This window comes from Pomacea canaliculata, linkage group LG9, assembly GCF_003073045.1.
Source record: "Pomacea canaliculata isolate SZHN2017 linkage group LG9, ASM307304v1, whole genome shotgun sequence".
In the NCBI taxonomy this organism is placed as follows: Eukaryota; Metazoa; Mollusca; class Gastropoda; order Architaenioglossa; family Ampullariidae; genus Pomacea; species Pomacea canaliculata.
In genome coordinates, this window is record NC_037598.1 from 23,483,952 (window position 1) to 23,500,039 (window position 16,088).

Consider the following 16,088-nt stretch of genomic DNA (forward strand, 5'->3'; position numbering starts at 1 on the left):
TAACTGAGAAATCAACGTGTTGAGTAAATCCTGTCCTTTTTCGAATATTTAATGTTTAACGTTCAAAGTTGGACTTTTAAAACAGATGTTTCAGGAGCAATGACCACCATGTCTCCTACAACAGGCAGCACAACAACACCTGATGTTCTTCTCCAGTGGGGAGATGTGGTGGTGGTGGTGCACCCAGATAGTATGAACGAGCATTTGGGCTTTGTGTCTGGACTGCGATCTGAGGGTGTTCCTGTTAGTGTGGGTGAAGACAAAGCTGACGCTGTTTTGGTGACATTTGACATCTCGTATATTGAGAACAAAAAAATTCTCGTCATTGTAGATTGCATTGTAGATTGCAATTTGATTCATTTCCTCAGTGATTACACATCATGGGTTGTGACAGTTACTCACTCCAAGTCGCCAGAAGGATGTGGTCAGTCAACATCGTCTTCACAGCAGGTGAGACTTTCACTTCCACTGGCCAATGAACACCCGACGTGTAACTTTGATGACATCTACAGTGACTAGAGACACTTGAATGATCTTTTCCATTATAGAAACATTAAATAACAATAAACAACAAAGACAGTTCATATCAATTTATTAATCTTATTGTTTAATCAGTTTAATGGGACAAATGCACCCTGTCACAATTTTTCACAATCCATTTAAAGTCTGGATTGAAGTTGCTGGTAGATATACTCAGCACTGCCTCCAAGTTTGTATCAGTCAGTGAGCCTCTGTATTTGTTCTTGTTAATTTTCATACACGAAAAGCTTTGCTGGCATATGTACGTGGACCCAAACAGTGAAAACATCTTCACTGCAAATTTCCTCAGGTGAGGAAATTTGTCAGCAGACAAAGATTTGTAAAAATCCACTAGTTTCGCAGAACTGAACGCTTCCTTCATGGCGGGATCTGACTGCAAGTCGATCAGCTCCAACTGCAGCTCCTCAGGTGCTGCACTCGGATCAGCAGTGAATGGATAAGCCAGAATATTAAATTCTGGCTCAGTGTTACTAAAATCTTGAAATCGTCTTTCCATTTCTTCCTCCAAGCTCTTCAAATAGCCCTTAACTTTGGTTGCTATATTCCCAGGCACTTTTTGTTTTTCTAGCAAAGGGAAATGGCTGAACTTGCCTTCACCTGCTTACTGAGCAAAGAGTCTCAGTTTTAACTTGAAAGCCTTCACATGTGTCCACATTTCATGAGCAAACAAACCCTTTCCCTGAAACGGCACATTTAGATCATTTAATTTCTCGAACATATCAACAGCAAACATGAAGTCGAACCTCCACTCTTCACACCCCATTTTGGTTTTGAACTCACAAGAAATTTCCTTCATGTCCAGGAAAAAAATGATTTCCTCCCTCAATGCCCAGACTTTTTTTAGCACTTTGCCCAGACTCAACCACCTAACATTGTTGTGGTAAAGAACGTCTTCATATTCCGCCTCCAAATCCTCCAGCAGAGACTTAAACTGCCGGTGGTTGAGCGCTTTTGATTTAATAATATTCACAACACTTTTCACAAGTTCAATCACGTGCTTAATATCCAATGCTGATTTGCACAAACGTTCTTGATGCAAAATACAGTGGAATGATAAAATATCACTCCCTGGATTTTCAGTTGGTAATTTGTCTTTCAAAAGTTTCACCATTCCTATGTTTTTGCCAGTGAATGATTTGGCTCCATGTGTGGTGATACTGGCCATCCTATCCAATGACAATCCTCTTTTTTTCCACACAGTCCACTGCACACTCAAACAAGTCCAGACCAGTTGTTGTATTTTTCATTGATTTCAAGCTTAACAGTTCTTCTGTGATGGTAAAAGTATTGTCAATTCCACGGATAAAGATGAGCAGTTGTGCGGTGTCTTCATTATCCGTGTTGTCATCTAATGCCAGTGAATACCACACACAATCACGGCTTGCAGTGTCCAGCTGTTGTGTGAGTTCATCGTTGATGACCTCTATGCGCCACACGACAGTCCGCCTTGATAATGAAATGTTTTCAAATGTATTTCTGATTTCTGGACACACGACACTTGCGCAATCGACCATGCACTTTTTTTATGAACTCCCCGTCTGAAAAGGGCTTGTTGCATTTTGCAATATTATATTCTACCATGAAACTAGCCTCTGTTGCACTATCCTGGATGGTTGATGGTTTGGAAAATATAGTCTGTTGTTTCTTGAGCTTTGCAACATACTCCGCGGCTTTTTCTTGCGTTCTTCTTCAAAAAAAATTTGCTGCCAAATTCGCGATGTTTCGTTTGATGGTGTCGCTTCAAATTGAACTCCTTGAAAACAGCAATCATTTCTCAACACAGTAAGCACACTGCCTTATCGTCCGTTTTACAGAAGAAATATTTGTGTGTCCATTCTTCATTTAACACTCGACATTCCATATCAACTTTACGTTTTTTGGAAGGATTCATGCTTCCACTCATGTCGGCAACGGGTACTGATATGGGGGTTTCCGCGCACTGACTTTTCTATTCCATTTACGAACTCCTCGTGCTTCAGGTGGGGATTTCCGCACTGAGTACGCATGCGCGTTGCCGGCTCTCATGGTAAAACGCATAAAAGTGGGATATTAATTCGCGCCGGCACGAAACAATAAACAACCGAGTTTCGGTTGAAAACTGTCAAATTTTGTGAATATTAAAAAAAATCTTATATGTTTTGGCGTGCCGTATGATATGGTGAGGCGGGCCGGTTCTGGCCCGCGAGCCGTATTTTGCCCACCCCTGTCTTATACCTTGCTAGAAAGCCCGGAGTCTGTATTTTCAATCTGTTTAACGACTGATTAAAATATTAAGCAGTCAAAAGATCACTAAACCCCTGTGGAATGCGGCGTCCCTCGTTCTCAAGCACTGGTTTCCTCCCAAGACGAAAATCACGAATGAAATCCATCGAAAGATTGAGAGACGCCCCTACGTAGGGATAAATACTTCTTCTTCCCTTTTTTTTTTCGTTTTTTTAAAAGTTTTTTTTCATTACTAACATGCCGATTTCCTGTACTGTGGGCAGAAGCTTCGCGGGCCGGACGGCAACGCGTCGCGGGCCGGATATGGCCCGCGGGCGTAGGTTGGGCATCCATGCTTTAAAGCAAGGTGGAAATAAATCTTGTAAGAATGTTTTTATACACATTTTTCAGGATGTTTGTACAGGATGTTTATACTTAAATGATGTTACAACAGGGAGTCGTTTACTCAGAATCTGAGGATTTGTGGATCACATGGGCTGATAGACTTATTCCTAATGATAAAAAGCACGCTTACTTCATTCCACCTTTCTGCGAGAGCTGGACCATAGAAACAAAAGGAAAGGCTGACAAACCCACTCATCCTGCTTTGACTCCTGCTACAACTGCGAAATTACCACCTACCAACGGTTGGGAAAGTGAGGTCAGAGATGACCCAGTCGTCCACAGGGTGATGGCTGTCCTCAAACAGTTGTCCACCAGGGAGACGTTTGTTGCACTGCGTCAGTTCAAGTTCGGAGACTACGTGGGTGAACCTTGCTACGCAGCAGCATCACGGCGACCCTTACCTGAAGACTTGCGAGCTCGTCACAAAAAGAACTGGAAAGAGGGAGACTTTGATATCTTACTTATTCACCGACACTACGGTCTTATTTTCTGTGAAGTGAAAGTGTTTAGAGACAATGTGAAAGATCGGAATACGTCACAGCAAGATGTTAATGTTAATATTAGAAAGAAGCTTCGAGAAGCTGTGGGTGAGCTGGACAAGGCGGAAGTCATGTTGTCTCACCTCGTGCACGATGTGGCCCCCGGTCTGCGCGTGTGTAAGACGATGGCTCTCCCGAACCTCACAGCTCGTCAGGTGCAACAGGCCATCGAGGGAGACCCTCACCTCACCCAGGTAAGGACGCTGAGAACGTGTATCAAATTTTTTTTGATGTTTGTTATGGAGAAGTAAGTTTGAAGTTGTCCAGACATACGCATCAAGAAATATCGACATGAAAGACATCCAACGGACCTCGTCAACCTAAATATCTTACAATTAGACAAAAAGCAACACACACAACCAGCCGGGAAAACAGACATTTAAGTGAGTTGTTTGGGTTTTGACGCACAGTCACACACACACTTAAGTACAGCATTGTTACTAAGATGTTTGTACTTATGCATGTATGTATAACTATGTATTACAGGATTTGTGTCGGTGTCTGGAAGCAACAGATGCTGCTGATATCACTGGACTTTGTCTGTGCTCTGACCAGTTACCTAGCATAACTTATTGGTTTGTGAAAAGCATCGACACCAGAGTATGCCAATGGTGGCACAAGCGAGTTGCTGTGTCTGATCCAGATCCTCAGATGACCTTTGACCTGTATAAACGACTGGTGGCAAGGTGAGGAGATAAAGCGACACGTACACATTTCTTTTTTATTCCACCGGATACACAATAAATAGAAAAGGCATTTGGAGAACATTGTTGATATTTCAAACATTTAAATAATTAATTCATCGTTTTCATTGGCATCGTGTTGACCACGTGATCTATTCAATGACTAGGTTATGTGGTCCGGCAAGAGAAGTGACAGTGTCCTGCGTGGTCGCCTCTCTCAAGTTCTCGGGTATGAAGGAGAGTTTTAGACGAATAACTCTGTTACCGGGGGAGATGACTTTGCTGAACCAAGATCTTCCCAGAGTCCTCTTGGAGGGATATAGCGTCACGCGCCAAACCATGCTGCTGCACCTGATGGTGACAGAATGGTGTCGGAGGGAGAACGTCGTTTACGTCGTTAGTACGTCGGATGAAAGCCACGAGGCATGCAGCACGCTGTACTTGCAGCTGCAGCAAATTACCCGTACGCAGCAAGGTTCTGGGACAGGTCGCCAACTTCATCATCTGAAATATAACTTTCGTGAAGACAGTGATGTGGAGAAGGCAGTGAACTACTTGTCGCAAACTGCCAACAACAAACCCTTGTACGTCATTGCCTACAACGGGGGATCCTTTGATGGGTAAGATGTACAGCTGCTTACAGACTGTCATACAAGCCTCACTGAGACTAGGTTTATACAAATCCACTAGGGAAGTCAAAGTTTAACAAATCTTTGTTACGGCTCAGTAGGCACACAATGAATTGAAGGAGCATGACTATTATATGAGAGTTGATGTTGCACTTTGCATGTCTAAATCTTCTGTAGACCAAATAAACTTATGATTATGTTTTGTGCACAGAAAGGAGAAAGTAAAGGTTTATACAGATTATGTAGTACACGTGTTTAATAAAGTCACACACACAACAAACATACATACGAGTACGAAACAGATGTATATAAATAAATCGTTGGGAAAGTATTTAAATTGTGTATACTAGGTATTTACTATTTTGCAGGGCAACGAATTTTACCACTTTCTGTGAGATGCTGCTTGAACAAGTTCCTGACCTCCATCTTTGGGCAGCAAACATTCATGATAGCGTTTCACCCTCTGGCTGGATACGCCATAGATCAGACAAATGTTTTCGATCCTCTAATTCCGATCTCAAGTTTTCATCCACTCACTCAAGCTTTCAGTTTATCGGTGAAGATCACTCAGAGGAAGTACCTCAAGATTGTGAAAGGTGTGGCCAGGAGATGGGCAGAGTATTACGCAGGTGTAGAGACGCAGGTAGGTTTTATCAGCTGAAGTAAATTTATGTTTTTATTTTGTCCCTGGCTTAGTTTGAATGACTCTTCGTGTATGCCATCATTTTACTTTTATTGTAATTCAAATTTGGGCTTATCTGAGTCTGATGAAAGTTTCTTTTAGTCGACAATAAGGTGACATGGAGTCGTCTGTAAGTTATTTTATCATCAACCTACGTACATGTTAACACACAATACATCGATAAGCTTGAACTTAAAGACAACCAATGTGATAACTGAGAAATCAAGGTGTTGAGAAAATCCTGTCTTTTTTTTTCGAATATTTAATTTTTAACGTTCAAAGTTGGACTTTTAAAACAGATGTTTCAGGAGCAATGACCACCATGTCTCCTACAACAGGCAGCACGGCAACAACACCTGATGTTCTTCTCCAGTGGGGAGATGTGGTGGTGGTGGTGCACCCAGATAGTATGAACGACCATTTGGGCTTTGTGTCTGGACTGCGATCTGAGGGTGTTCCTGTTAGTGTGGGTGAAGACAAAGCTGACACTGTTTTGGTGACAGCTAACATCTCGTATATTGAGAACAAAAAAATTCTCGTCATTGTAGATTGCATTGTAGATTGCAATTTGATTCATTTCCTCAGTGATTACACATCATGGGTTGTGACAGTTACTCACTCCAAGTCGCCAGAAGGATGTGGTCAGTCAACATCGTCTTCACAGCAGGTGAGACTTTCACTTCCACTAGACAATGAACAGCTGAGGTGTAACTTTGATGGCATCTACAGTGACTAGAGACACTTGAATAATGACTGACTGGTAAACACTGAATGTATGGAGACGGTGTCATTCACTAGGCAACATTGTTGACTTGTGTATAGTGAAGGACTATGAGATCATGACCACTGGCTGAGTGAGGATATCGTAATGTTGCTCTAGTAATGTCAAAACAACGACTGTCGACTAATTTCAACGATACGTTTTAGTAGTGTACTTTATCTATTTTAGTAAATAACAGCAAAGCTCACTGTTTTCCTTTTGGTTTTACGTATTATTTTAATTTAATAATAGGGAATCATCTGCAGACCAGTCGAGAAAATCTTGATGAGCTGGGTAGAAAACGCTTTTCCTGATCTTGAAACAAAAGCTCACTTTCTTCCTCCTGTCTTCATGAACCGCGTGCCCATGACCAGGGTGCTATTGGAGGGTGGGGAAGTTCTTGTTCCTCAAGAAGCAAAAGGAAAGGCCGGGATGTCTGTCCATCCTGTATTGAGTGCTGGTATAATTACGAAATCACAACCTACGACAGTGCAGGACAGTGACATTAGAGATGATGCTGCTATGCAGAGAGTGAACCTTTGTTTACAAAAACTGTCAGAAAATAACAGGGAGGTGTTTGTTGCACTGAGTGAGTTAAAGTTCGGACAGTACCTGGGTGAACCTTGCTACGCTGCTGCAGCAGCACAGTTACCCTCAGCTAAGAACCTGCCTCCTCACCACCCAAAACGTTGGAAAGATGGCGACTTTGATGTTTTACTCATTCACCGACACTACGGCCTCGTTATCTGCGAAGTGAAGTCTGTGGGAGCCAACGTACAAGCTCTGAATATGTCACAGCAAGATATAGACCAAAGTATTAGAAAGAAGCTTGGACAAGCTGTGAGTCAGCTGGACAAGGCGGAAGTCATGTTGTCTCACCTCGTGCACGATGTGGCCCCCGGTCTGCGCGTGTGTAAGACGATGGCTCTCCCGAACCTCACAGCTCGTCAGGTGCAACAGGCCATCGAGGGCGACCCCAAGCTGTCACAGGTAAGGACGCGGAGAGCGCAGTTCACCTTGTGTACTATGCTTTCAATAACTATTTTAATTCTACTTTAAAATCCTAAATATTCAAATGGAGATGTTCGATGTCAGTAAACTATTGTAAACAAGACTTTCCATCTTTTCATTGTATTAAAAGTAAGTCATACGATGCCATATTTATAGACATGGTAAGGAATGAAAAAGTTAAAAATATGTTTTTTTTATACAAGATGTTGTAAGTATAATTTCTGTCAATCATCAATGAAAACATATCCCTAATTATTTTTATAATAATCAGATTGGACTTGTAAAATCTTTGACAGGTTATCACATGTATCACTCCTCCTCCTCCTCCTCCTACTTTAGTATTGGAACGAATGCTCGTTCATGACCTCTATTTAATGATCTGAATGTATGAATGAGGTCACAAAGATTTTGGAGGTGAGAGAGAAAAGTGTTAGACCGTTAATGGAAGTTGGGAAGAAAAGAACATATTTTTGTCTACGAAGTGGAAAGATAAGAAGTTAATTCAGTGATAGTGTCGCCGTGTCGATGCCATCAAAAGTCGAAAGAAAGAAAGTGTCACTTTCACTGAGAGGGAGTGTAGACTTCTACTTATTCGTTAGAAGAAATATATTCCCCAACTTTGCTATGGTCGCGTTACCGCGCCGGCATATTCAGCCCAGATGTTGAGAGGTATGGCGCCAGCTGTGATGAGGCGACTTATTCAGTCATTTATCCTTTGACCCTTGACCGGCACCTGTGTAGGGGGAATCATATGACAGGACACGGCAGATGACATGTCCGCCACACTTGCCTACTGTGGCCGATAGTCAGCAGGTCCTGTACAGGACGACCTCCAGTCTTTCGTCCTCCGTCCTCCGTAAGTCAGTTCTTCCTCTGACCACCGCGGCGTCTGCTAACTTCCAAGATGCCTTGAAGGACAGTCTTCTACAGGATGTCACGCCGGGTCACGTGACCAAAGACCAGCTTACGTCACTTGACTGTTGAAAGTAGAGGTTCCTGGTGCCAAACAAGTGTGGATATCTTGTTTCGTACAAAGTCGCTGGTTTTATGTTCTTAACATGAGATCTATATCCACCTCGTCAGGAATATATTCTCAAATGCCTAGATTCTCCTTTCCATCTGGGCGAGCAGAGTCCACGTGTCACATCCGTAGAGCAGGATGGGCACTACCAGCTTGTACTTGGTACTGGACCTTATCTTATAGCTATGCCAGACCTTATCTAGCCATTGTCGCTGTTGCCGTCACGATCCTGATGTGGATATTTGGAGTGGAGCTGCCGTCCTTGGAGAGGGTGACCCTGTTACGACTGTAGCGGTAACTTGGCTCGTTTAAAGATCTGAAAATCTGTGGTGTCACACTTTCCTGTACAAAGTCACTTCAGTCATCCGTTGAACAAAAGATAGAACATGTATACAGCGGCTCAAACTGTAATATTTCTCAGTATTATTTCAATGTTCAACAACTCAACGTTATAACCACATAATCAGCGGACTGCCACACAGGCTACTTACATTCTCTTACTTCCAACTCACACAGAGTACTATTAAAACTCACACAGAGTACTACTAAACTCAGAAAATCGAATAACGACCACCTAGGTCTACCCCAGCTTTTTATAGATCCCTTCTAAAATGCTAAAAATGCAAAATAAAAAAAAAAAAATAAATAAAAAAATATATAAAAAATTAAGACGCAGTACGCCCTGACCTTGACATCGCCACTTCCGCCAAGGCCCCGTCAAACTAAGAATACTCAATTTCGTAACAGACCCCAAGTATTTGAAGCTGCTGACCTTTTCACGTTGTACACTGTTCATGTAGATCTCTGTTTTGCCGTTGTCAATGACTATACCTTTTTTTCTCTTTTCAGTGATGGTCTCCATTTAAACTGCGTTCAAACTGTCTGTCTGTTGGTGATGTCTTAGGTCTTTGGTAATGCCTGATCAATGTCATCTACAAAAGGTTGCAGATCGGCCTTCCACGCATGATGTTCTCCAACATCTTGAACAGTACAGATGATAGGGGGCGCCCTTGACGTGCGCCTGTTGTGGTGCAAACATTCGCTTTTATTTGGTTATAAGTTAGTACTGCGTTCATTGAGCTCTGACTTCGATGAACGGGACCTCATTTTATTTTGAATATTGGCATTTCATGCCATAGCTCCTCGTGTCAGACTTTACCAAATGACTTCTTAACGTCTATAACGTTGTGGTCGAGGTCCCTCTGAAGATGCTTCTCTATAATGGAGCGAGTACAGAGTTTTATACTTGTGTAAAACTGATCTTTCGTTTGATTTTACATGTGACTTGAATAATTGTACTTCTTTATTGGTAACACAGTACATAGAGGAATCCAGCTGCATCTTACAAGCTTTTATTTTTATGGAACTAACAACATTGTAAGTGAAAGGGAAACGATTGCCGTGTTCCCGAGAGGGATAGTTCGAAACTGGATGGATGCTTGAGTTTTGTATTCGAAGGGAATTATTTTAATGAGAGTGATGGTCTCCACTGGTAGGCATCCTTAGGATTGGGTTTGTAAATGTACTTTAATATTTATTTGTTGTAATAATAGCTGAAAGAACCCACTGACAGATAGTTTGTTGTGTATTGAAAGAAAGAATACGTAACTGTTAAACCTGAAAGGTGAAGTTGTGAGAGAAGGGAATGTACTAACGCACTAGTGTTAAACAGATTAAAAGCTTGTAAGAAAATAATAGAAGTATCAAGTTGTCACGTGTTTTCAATATTGTCGATTTTGTAACTATACAAGATATTTTTAGTTCCCTGTTGATAAGATAAACACACACACACACACTCTTATGAGTTCGGTGTAAGTTGATGGCAACTGTTATTCTGCTCTGTATAGAATCCAGTGGCCATTGTGTTCAATATTCAGTTCTTCATCCTCATCCATACACTTCGTTCATGTCTGTCTCGGTGTCATCTATTTAGTGACGTGTCTGTTTCTATGTTGTACGGTTAACTTTTTTTTTTTTTGTAGACTTGTGTGAACTCCACACCTTTGCTGTATATATATAATTATTTATTACAGGAACTGTGTCGGTGCCTGGGCGCAGCATATCCCGCCGACATTACAGGTCTGTGTGTGTGCTGTGACCAGTTGTCTGACCTCAGGACGCCTTGGGATGTCGATGACCACGTGCTGGGGGAGCTCAAGGAATGGTGGCAGCGGCGAGTTGCTGTGTCTGGACCGGACAGTCACATGACCTCTGAACTGTACAAGAGACTTGTGGCAAGGTAAACATAAAATATTAGTTGCAAACACATCAACATAATTTTACAGGTACGCTAGAAACTAAAGTGTAACACGAGTGGCATTGTGTTGACTACAGCATTACACTTATTTCAGGTTCTGTGGTCCAGCTACAACAGTCACAGTGTCCTGTGTAATCTCCCCACGACTGAGTGTCAAGACCTTGGCACAGGCTGTGTCTGCGACTGGAATGTGTTTTGCTGAAATAACTTTGTTCCCAGAGCAGGTGAGTCTGCTGCAGAGAGGTCGTCCTAGAGTCCTTCTGCACGGCCCTCCTGGCACGGGCAAAACCGTGATGCTGCAGCTGATGGCGACAGACTGGCTGCGCAATAAACAACTCGTCCACGTCGTGAGTACGTGGGACAAAAGCCTTCCTTCGTGCACCATGCTGTATAATCTGCTGCAAAATACTTTGGATGAAGAAGGTGCAGGCACACCCAGCCAACTTATGTTTTTAAAATACGAGTTTCGTGAGGAAACAGACGTAGAGAAAGCTGTGAATGACTTGGTGCAAGCTGCTAATAAAAATCCCTTGCATGTCATCGTCGATGAGGAGGATCCCAGCTACGGGTAAGTAATGACGCAGATGTCATACCTATATCAACAGCTAATTAAGATGGAGGACAGGCGTGAAAATATTTTCACTTGCCGAATGCTTTGACCTGTATATCAAGAATGTCTACGCAGACACCAGACAGAAAACTTTATTGTCATTAAAAAAAAATGTATTTGAGAAGATCTCAAGTTAAAGCCGTATTGACCTGTGTATAATTATTATCGTCAAGTTTTGTGTCCTTTTGCTCGTTGTTTATATGTGTTTCTTCAGATCCACTGAACTTTTGTATCTAGTTTATATATTCTTGCGACTCTTTCAACTTATTAAGTGCGGTTTTGTGATTCATATAATTCTACACTCACTCAGAGTCAAACAAACAAACAAACAAACAAACAAACAAACAAACAAACAAACAAACAAACAAACAAACAAACAAATATAAGTATTCCAAAAGCAGAGACACACACACATTCACAAACACTCTTATGTGACTATGAAACCTCAGTAAAGTGTTTGTATTTTGACACTCAGACAAGACATCTTCAAGACTTTCTGCGAGAAGCTGTTGGAACAAGTTCCTGATCTCCGTCTGTGGGCCGCATCCTGCCTACATGGTCTCTCACCCAATGGCTGGGAACAGGAATACTTAACCCTACCCCTCCGCTCTCCTCCGACGGTGGTAAGAGAAGTTGCAAAAGCAGAAGAAATCAGATTCAACAAAGACGTTAGAGACTACAGCGCCACCGGAATACCCAGCCACACAGATGGCCCGAGGTTAAAGTTCATTGGTCGAGGTCACTCGCGATTCAGCCCAAAAGACTGTGAAGAATGCGGGAGAGAGCTGGGACGATTCTTGTGGAGTCTGAGGGACCCAGGTAAGTGAACTGTAGTTCGGAGAATGTTTATTTTCTTCTTTTTCTCCCATCGTAGGTTACTTTCATTTTCGTGTCCACGTAGACTTGTTTCAGTCTAAAGCAGGTTTATTTCTACAGAAAACAATTCCCGTATGCGTCTGTTTTGGTTGCAAAATGTCAACTTTAGTTGGTTTATTTGAGATAGTTTTAGTTTTTGTCCACTGAGCAATGCACGACCATGATTTCCCTATGTAATATGTGGAAAAATCATGAATATAACGATAGCTCCTGAGTCAACTTTACACAGAGTTCCTACATAACACAGCGCCATTGTGTATTCCATTTTAAATGACTTTAAAAAATTCAATTAAAATATATTGTAAAATCGGCATCTTTCTCATTAAGTTGATTTATGTTTACCAATTATTGTTTTGAACTGTAATTCATTCAAAATAGACTTTAATGCAATCTGTATAAAACAGCTTGAATTTTAAATTCTTTAAAAATTAATGTTTAATGCATTGAGAAGGTTTTTATTGTCTACAAACCCAATTCTGCCAATGTTATACAAGAGGAAAAAACTACTTTGGAGTACTTAGTAGTATGTGTGTGAGTTTACACCACGATCAACACAAACGTCATCAGCGAAGCAATAAAGTTGTTGAGAAGTCTGTAGCTTTTCACAGTAAGACTCTTCGTTTTTCCTTGTCCATCTTTATATTTTCTTAAATAGTATTTGCAAAAAGACTTTAAAGTTTTTAGTTTTAATATTGTCAGCTTCAGAATCATCCAACTCTACCAGTCCTGCATGTGGCAACACAGCTCCATCGTCCCCCGATCGTCTGCAGTGGAGAGACATGTTCGTGCTGTGGTGGAGTGACATCGCAGTTGATGAGCCTGGACTGGAGGAAATAAAATACCTCAGTGTGTTGTCCGGACGGCGATTAGAGAGCGATGAAGACACGAGCGATGAAGACACGAGCGATGTCTTGGATTCCGAGAGTGGACTTAGCGTTCGGAATATATGGTCTGGACTGACGTCAGAGTGCGTTCCAGTACAGGCGATGGCACAAGAGAACATCGATGACGTGGCCACGGCTGCCAGTGACGTAGTGTGGGTGGCTGACTATGACGCCGTCCGAGGCCTGGAGCGGAAAGTCGTCGTTTGTGTGGATCTTCACGGCCTTGAGAACAACCCTGTCCGCCTGCACGCCATGTCGAGATGCACTTCACAGTTGGTGATTGTCTCTCACTCTCCTCATGTTCATCGAGACGGTAGCCCGCCCTTCAAAAAGTTGCGTTGGTGATAAACAGATGATAACAGTCATTTTTATAATGCTTTTTCCCAGCACCAAAGGGAGATTTCAACGAAAAAGCAAGACGAACACGATAGATACTAGTGGAGAATTTAAAGTTAGGGTAAGTTTCAGAAAAAAAAAACAGAAAACAGAACGAGCTATAAGGTCTGAAATGTACCTAAGGGCGAAGACTGTAACCCTTAAAATGTTTGTTGAAACAAGATGTTCTGCTCCTGTCACCTAATCAAAGCTGATAATCAGAGGGTCTAGAAGTTTGACAGGTGGTGTTTTTTGGGGACGATGGAAGAAAGAAAACTTATCAGCGCTACATATAAGATGTCTGCCATGACTACGTCATATATAAGTCATAGAAAAGACAGAAAAAGAGGAACTGAGAAAGAAATAATGAAGACATAGTACAGAATGTGTTAGATTAAGTAAGTGTAACATAATTTTACATGATGTTTTGATAGTTATAACTTCTTCGATATGTAAAAAAAATACCTCAGCAATCTTACAATGTAAACAAGGTAAATACAACAGAGACATATAAATCACCTGCTTATCATAGTTAAGCAAAATAATAAAAGAAATAGTGAATTTCAGATAGGGTAGAGATCTGTAAGCATGTGGCACAGCTCTGTAGAAGAGGTCAAGTGTGAAACATGAACATACTGGTCGTAGGCCTCAGTGTTAGGTCACAATGATTGAAATCTCTCAAGATAAATATAGGAACATAAGGACAAATCGAGTCGAGGTTATGAGTTACATTTGTAATGCACTGGAAACATTTGCTGTGGGATATCATTCATATGAATGTAAACAAGGGGGAAAAACAACTGGGGGAATTTAAAATATTATTTCTCTCACTCTCTCTTGATCAAATCCTCACTTTGCTTTTACTTTGTGAAGAATCACACCTCAAACATTGGGTAGGGGAGTGTGGGCCCAAAAGATATTCCTGTCCCATCAGTATCTTTTTTTCTTTAAAGAGAGCGAATCTCCCACTTGCCCCTCTAGTTCCTATGCTACTTATATGAGGAGTCTCCCTTTTGTGCCCAAGGAGGCACATAGTTCTGTTGGGACACAACAATTAAAACTTACACTATTCCAAGTTGAACATTTAAACGTCTCTGGCAAGCAGGTTATTAGTTTATTATGCAACAAAAAACTAGTGAAATGTACAGGGATCTCCCTGTGCAATGCTGTTAATCTAGGTTTTGGATTAAGAGTATTTACAGTTTATATAAAAGAGATTACTTGACTAGAGCTTTCCCTGAATTCCCTCACCAGTAAATAAAAAGGGGCTTAGTATAAATATATATCCTATTAAAATGCTTTTATATTAAATAATGTAAGAACGTGTGTGTGTACGCGCGCATATATTATGATAGAAACGTAATCTTGGCATAATCACTACTATATCATTGTATATGAGCTTCTCAAATGAGAAAATGACTATAATCTAACTTCAAACTCATATAAGTGTGTGTCTACTTGGTAACATTTGGATCGGAGTGCTAACGAAAATGAGAAAATTTAAAAGAAATGTAATTACTAACCTCACAACAACAAAACAAAACAAAAAAACAAAACAAACAAACAAACAAAGAGAATGATTAAGGCTGATACTGCTTTTGCTGACTAACAGCACAGTTAATTATTTGTCGGCATTTACTTATTTTAAATCTATTTTTAGAAGGTACATTTCTATATTATATATTGCATTGTTTTGTAAACTGCAATTAAAAATTTTTTAGGGTTATGAATAATTAGACATTTGGACTTAAACCTGGGTTGACCGTTGTGTAACAACGACTCAGCAGCAGAAGCTGTTTTACCGAGGGCTACACCAGTCCTGCGCCAAGACTTTGAGAATCGTGGGTCGAGACTCGATGCCGCCTCGGCTATACTGTACACATTTTTCACTGCACCCGCTGACTCGGCGTAAAAACCAACAAACATGCACGTGCTGTTGATGAAACATACATGCATGTTGTTCTATTCTTTTACCGAAACTGTGGTATCAACCGTAGTACACTCAGCAGCAGCAAAACAAGAATCAATTCTGTCGAAAGCTGATCTAAATATAGCCATGTTTGTTTATTTTTGTGTTGATGCCAAGTTTTCATCTTGCCGATGTTGGTTTTGTCTGACTGTTACAAAGTCAGATCACATGCCCTTGACTGCCATTGTTACCTGAACACGTGACGCATCGTACTATCGCCCAGGTATGCTACCTTTGTTGACTTAATAGGTCTGTTGTGCAGGACAGGTGTAGCTGAATGGTGGAAATATAATATTATAGGAATATCTGTGAGGCCGCTACTGACTTACAGGAATAACTCTTGTCTAGCGGGCGGCCAGCACAACAGGACAGGAAATGAGTGTCTGATAGCATTGTGTTCAACGGTTTTATCATGTTTGAAAATTATAACTGATGTTGTATACATTGTAACAGTTTATATAGTAACATATATTCCAGGTTAGATTTGCGCCTATGGTATTAGCTGCATGTATTTTTAAAGAGATAAAAATTTTAATACCTTATATGTACCTAATGTAACCAAGAAAAGGAAACCATTGAACACATTTTTGAAATGTAACTATGTTCAAGAATTTTACAAAGTCTTAGAAAAGAGAATGATAATAA

The 16,088-nt window shown here is 41.0% G+C and overlaps 1 protein-coding gene across 4 annotated transcripts in view; it reads left to right on the plus strand.

Annotated features, from left to right (window-relative positions):
- LOC112572468 overlaps positions 1 to 16,088 on the plus strand; it is an 85,610-nt gene that overhangs the window by 18,823 nt on the left and 50,699 nt on the right. Inside the window, exons 6-16 of one of the 4 annotated variants that reach the window (XM_025252166.1) lie at positions 86 to 450; positions 3,197 to 3,880; positions 4,173 to 4,372; positions 4,537 to 4,989; positions 5,367 to 5,641; positions 5,980 to 6,347; positions 6,693 to 7,430; positions 10,506 to 10,711; positions 10,824 to 11,297; positions 11,815 to 12,158; positions 12,915 to 13,474. In XM_025252166.1, coding sequence (XP_025107951.1) covers positions 86 to 450; positions 3,197 to 3,880; positions 4,173 to 4,372; positions 4,537 to 4,989; positions 5,367 to 5,641; positions 5,980 to 6,347; positions 6,693 to 7,430; positions 10,506 to 10,711; positions 10,824 to 11,297; positions 11,815 to 12,158; positions 12,915 to 13,444 — 4,637 coding nt within the window. In that variant the 3' untranslated portion in view covers positions 13,445 to 13,474. Of the gene's footprint in view, positions 1 to 85; positions 451 to 3,196; positions 3,881 to 4,172; positions 4,373 to 4,536; positions 4,990 to 5,366; positions 5,642 to 5,979; positions 6,348 to 6,692; positions 7,431 to 10,505; positions 10,712 to 10,823; positions 11,298 to 11,814; positions 12,159 to 12,914; positions 13,475 to 16,088 lie in introns of those variants that run through there. The other 3 variants (XM_025252168.1, XM_025252167.1, XM_025252164.1) reach the window with 3 other exon arrangements.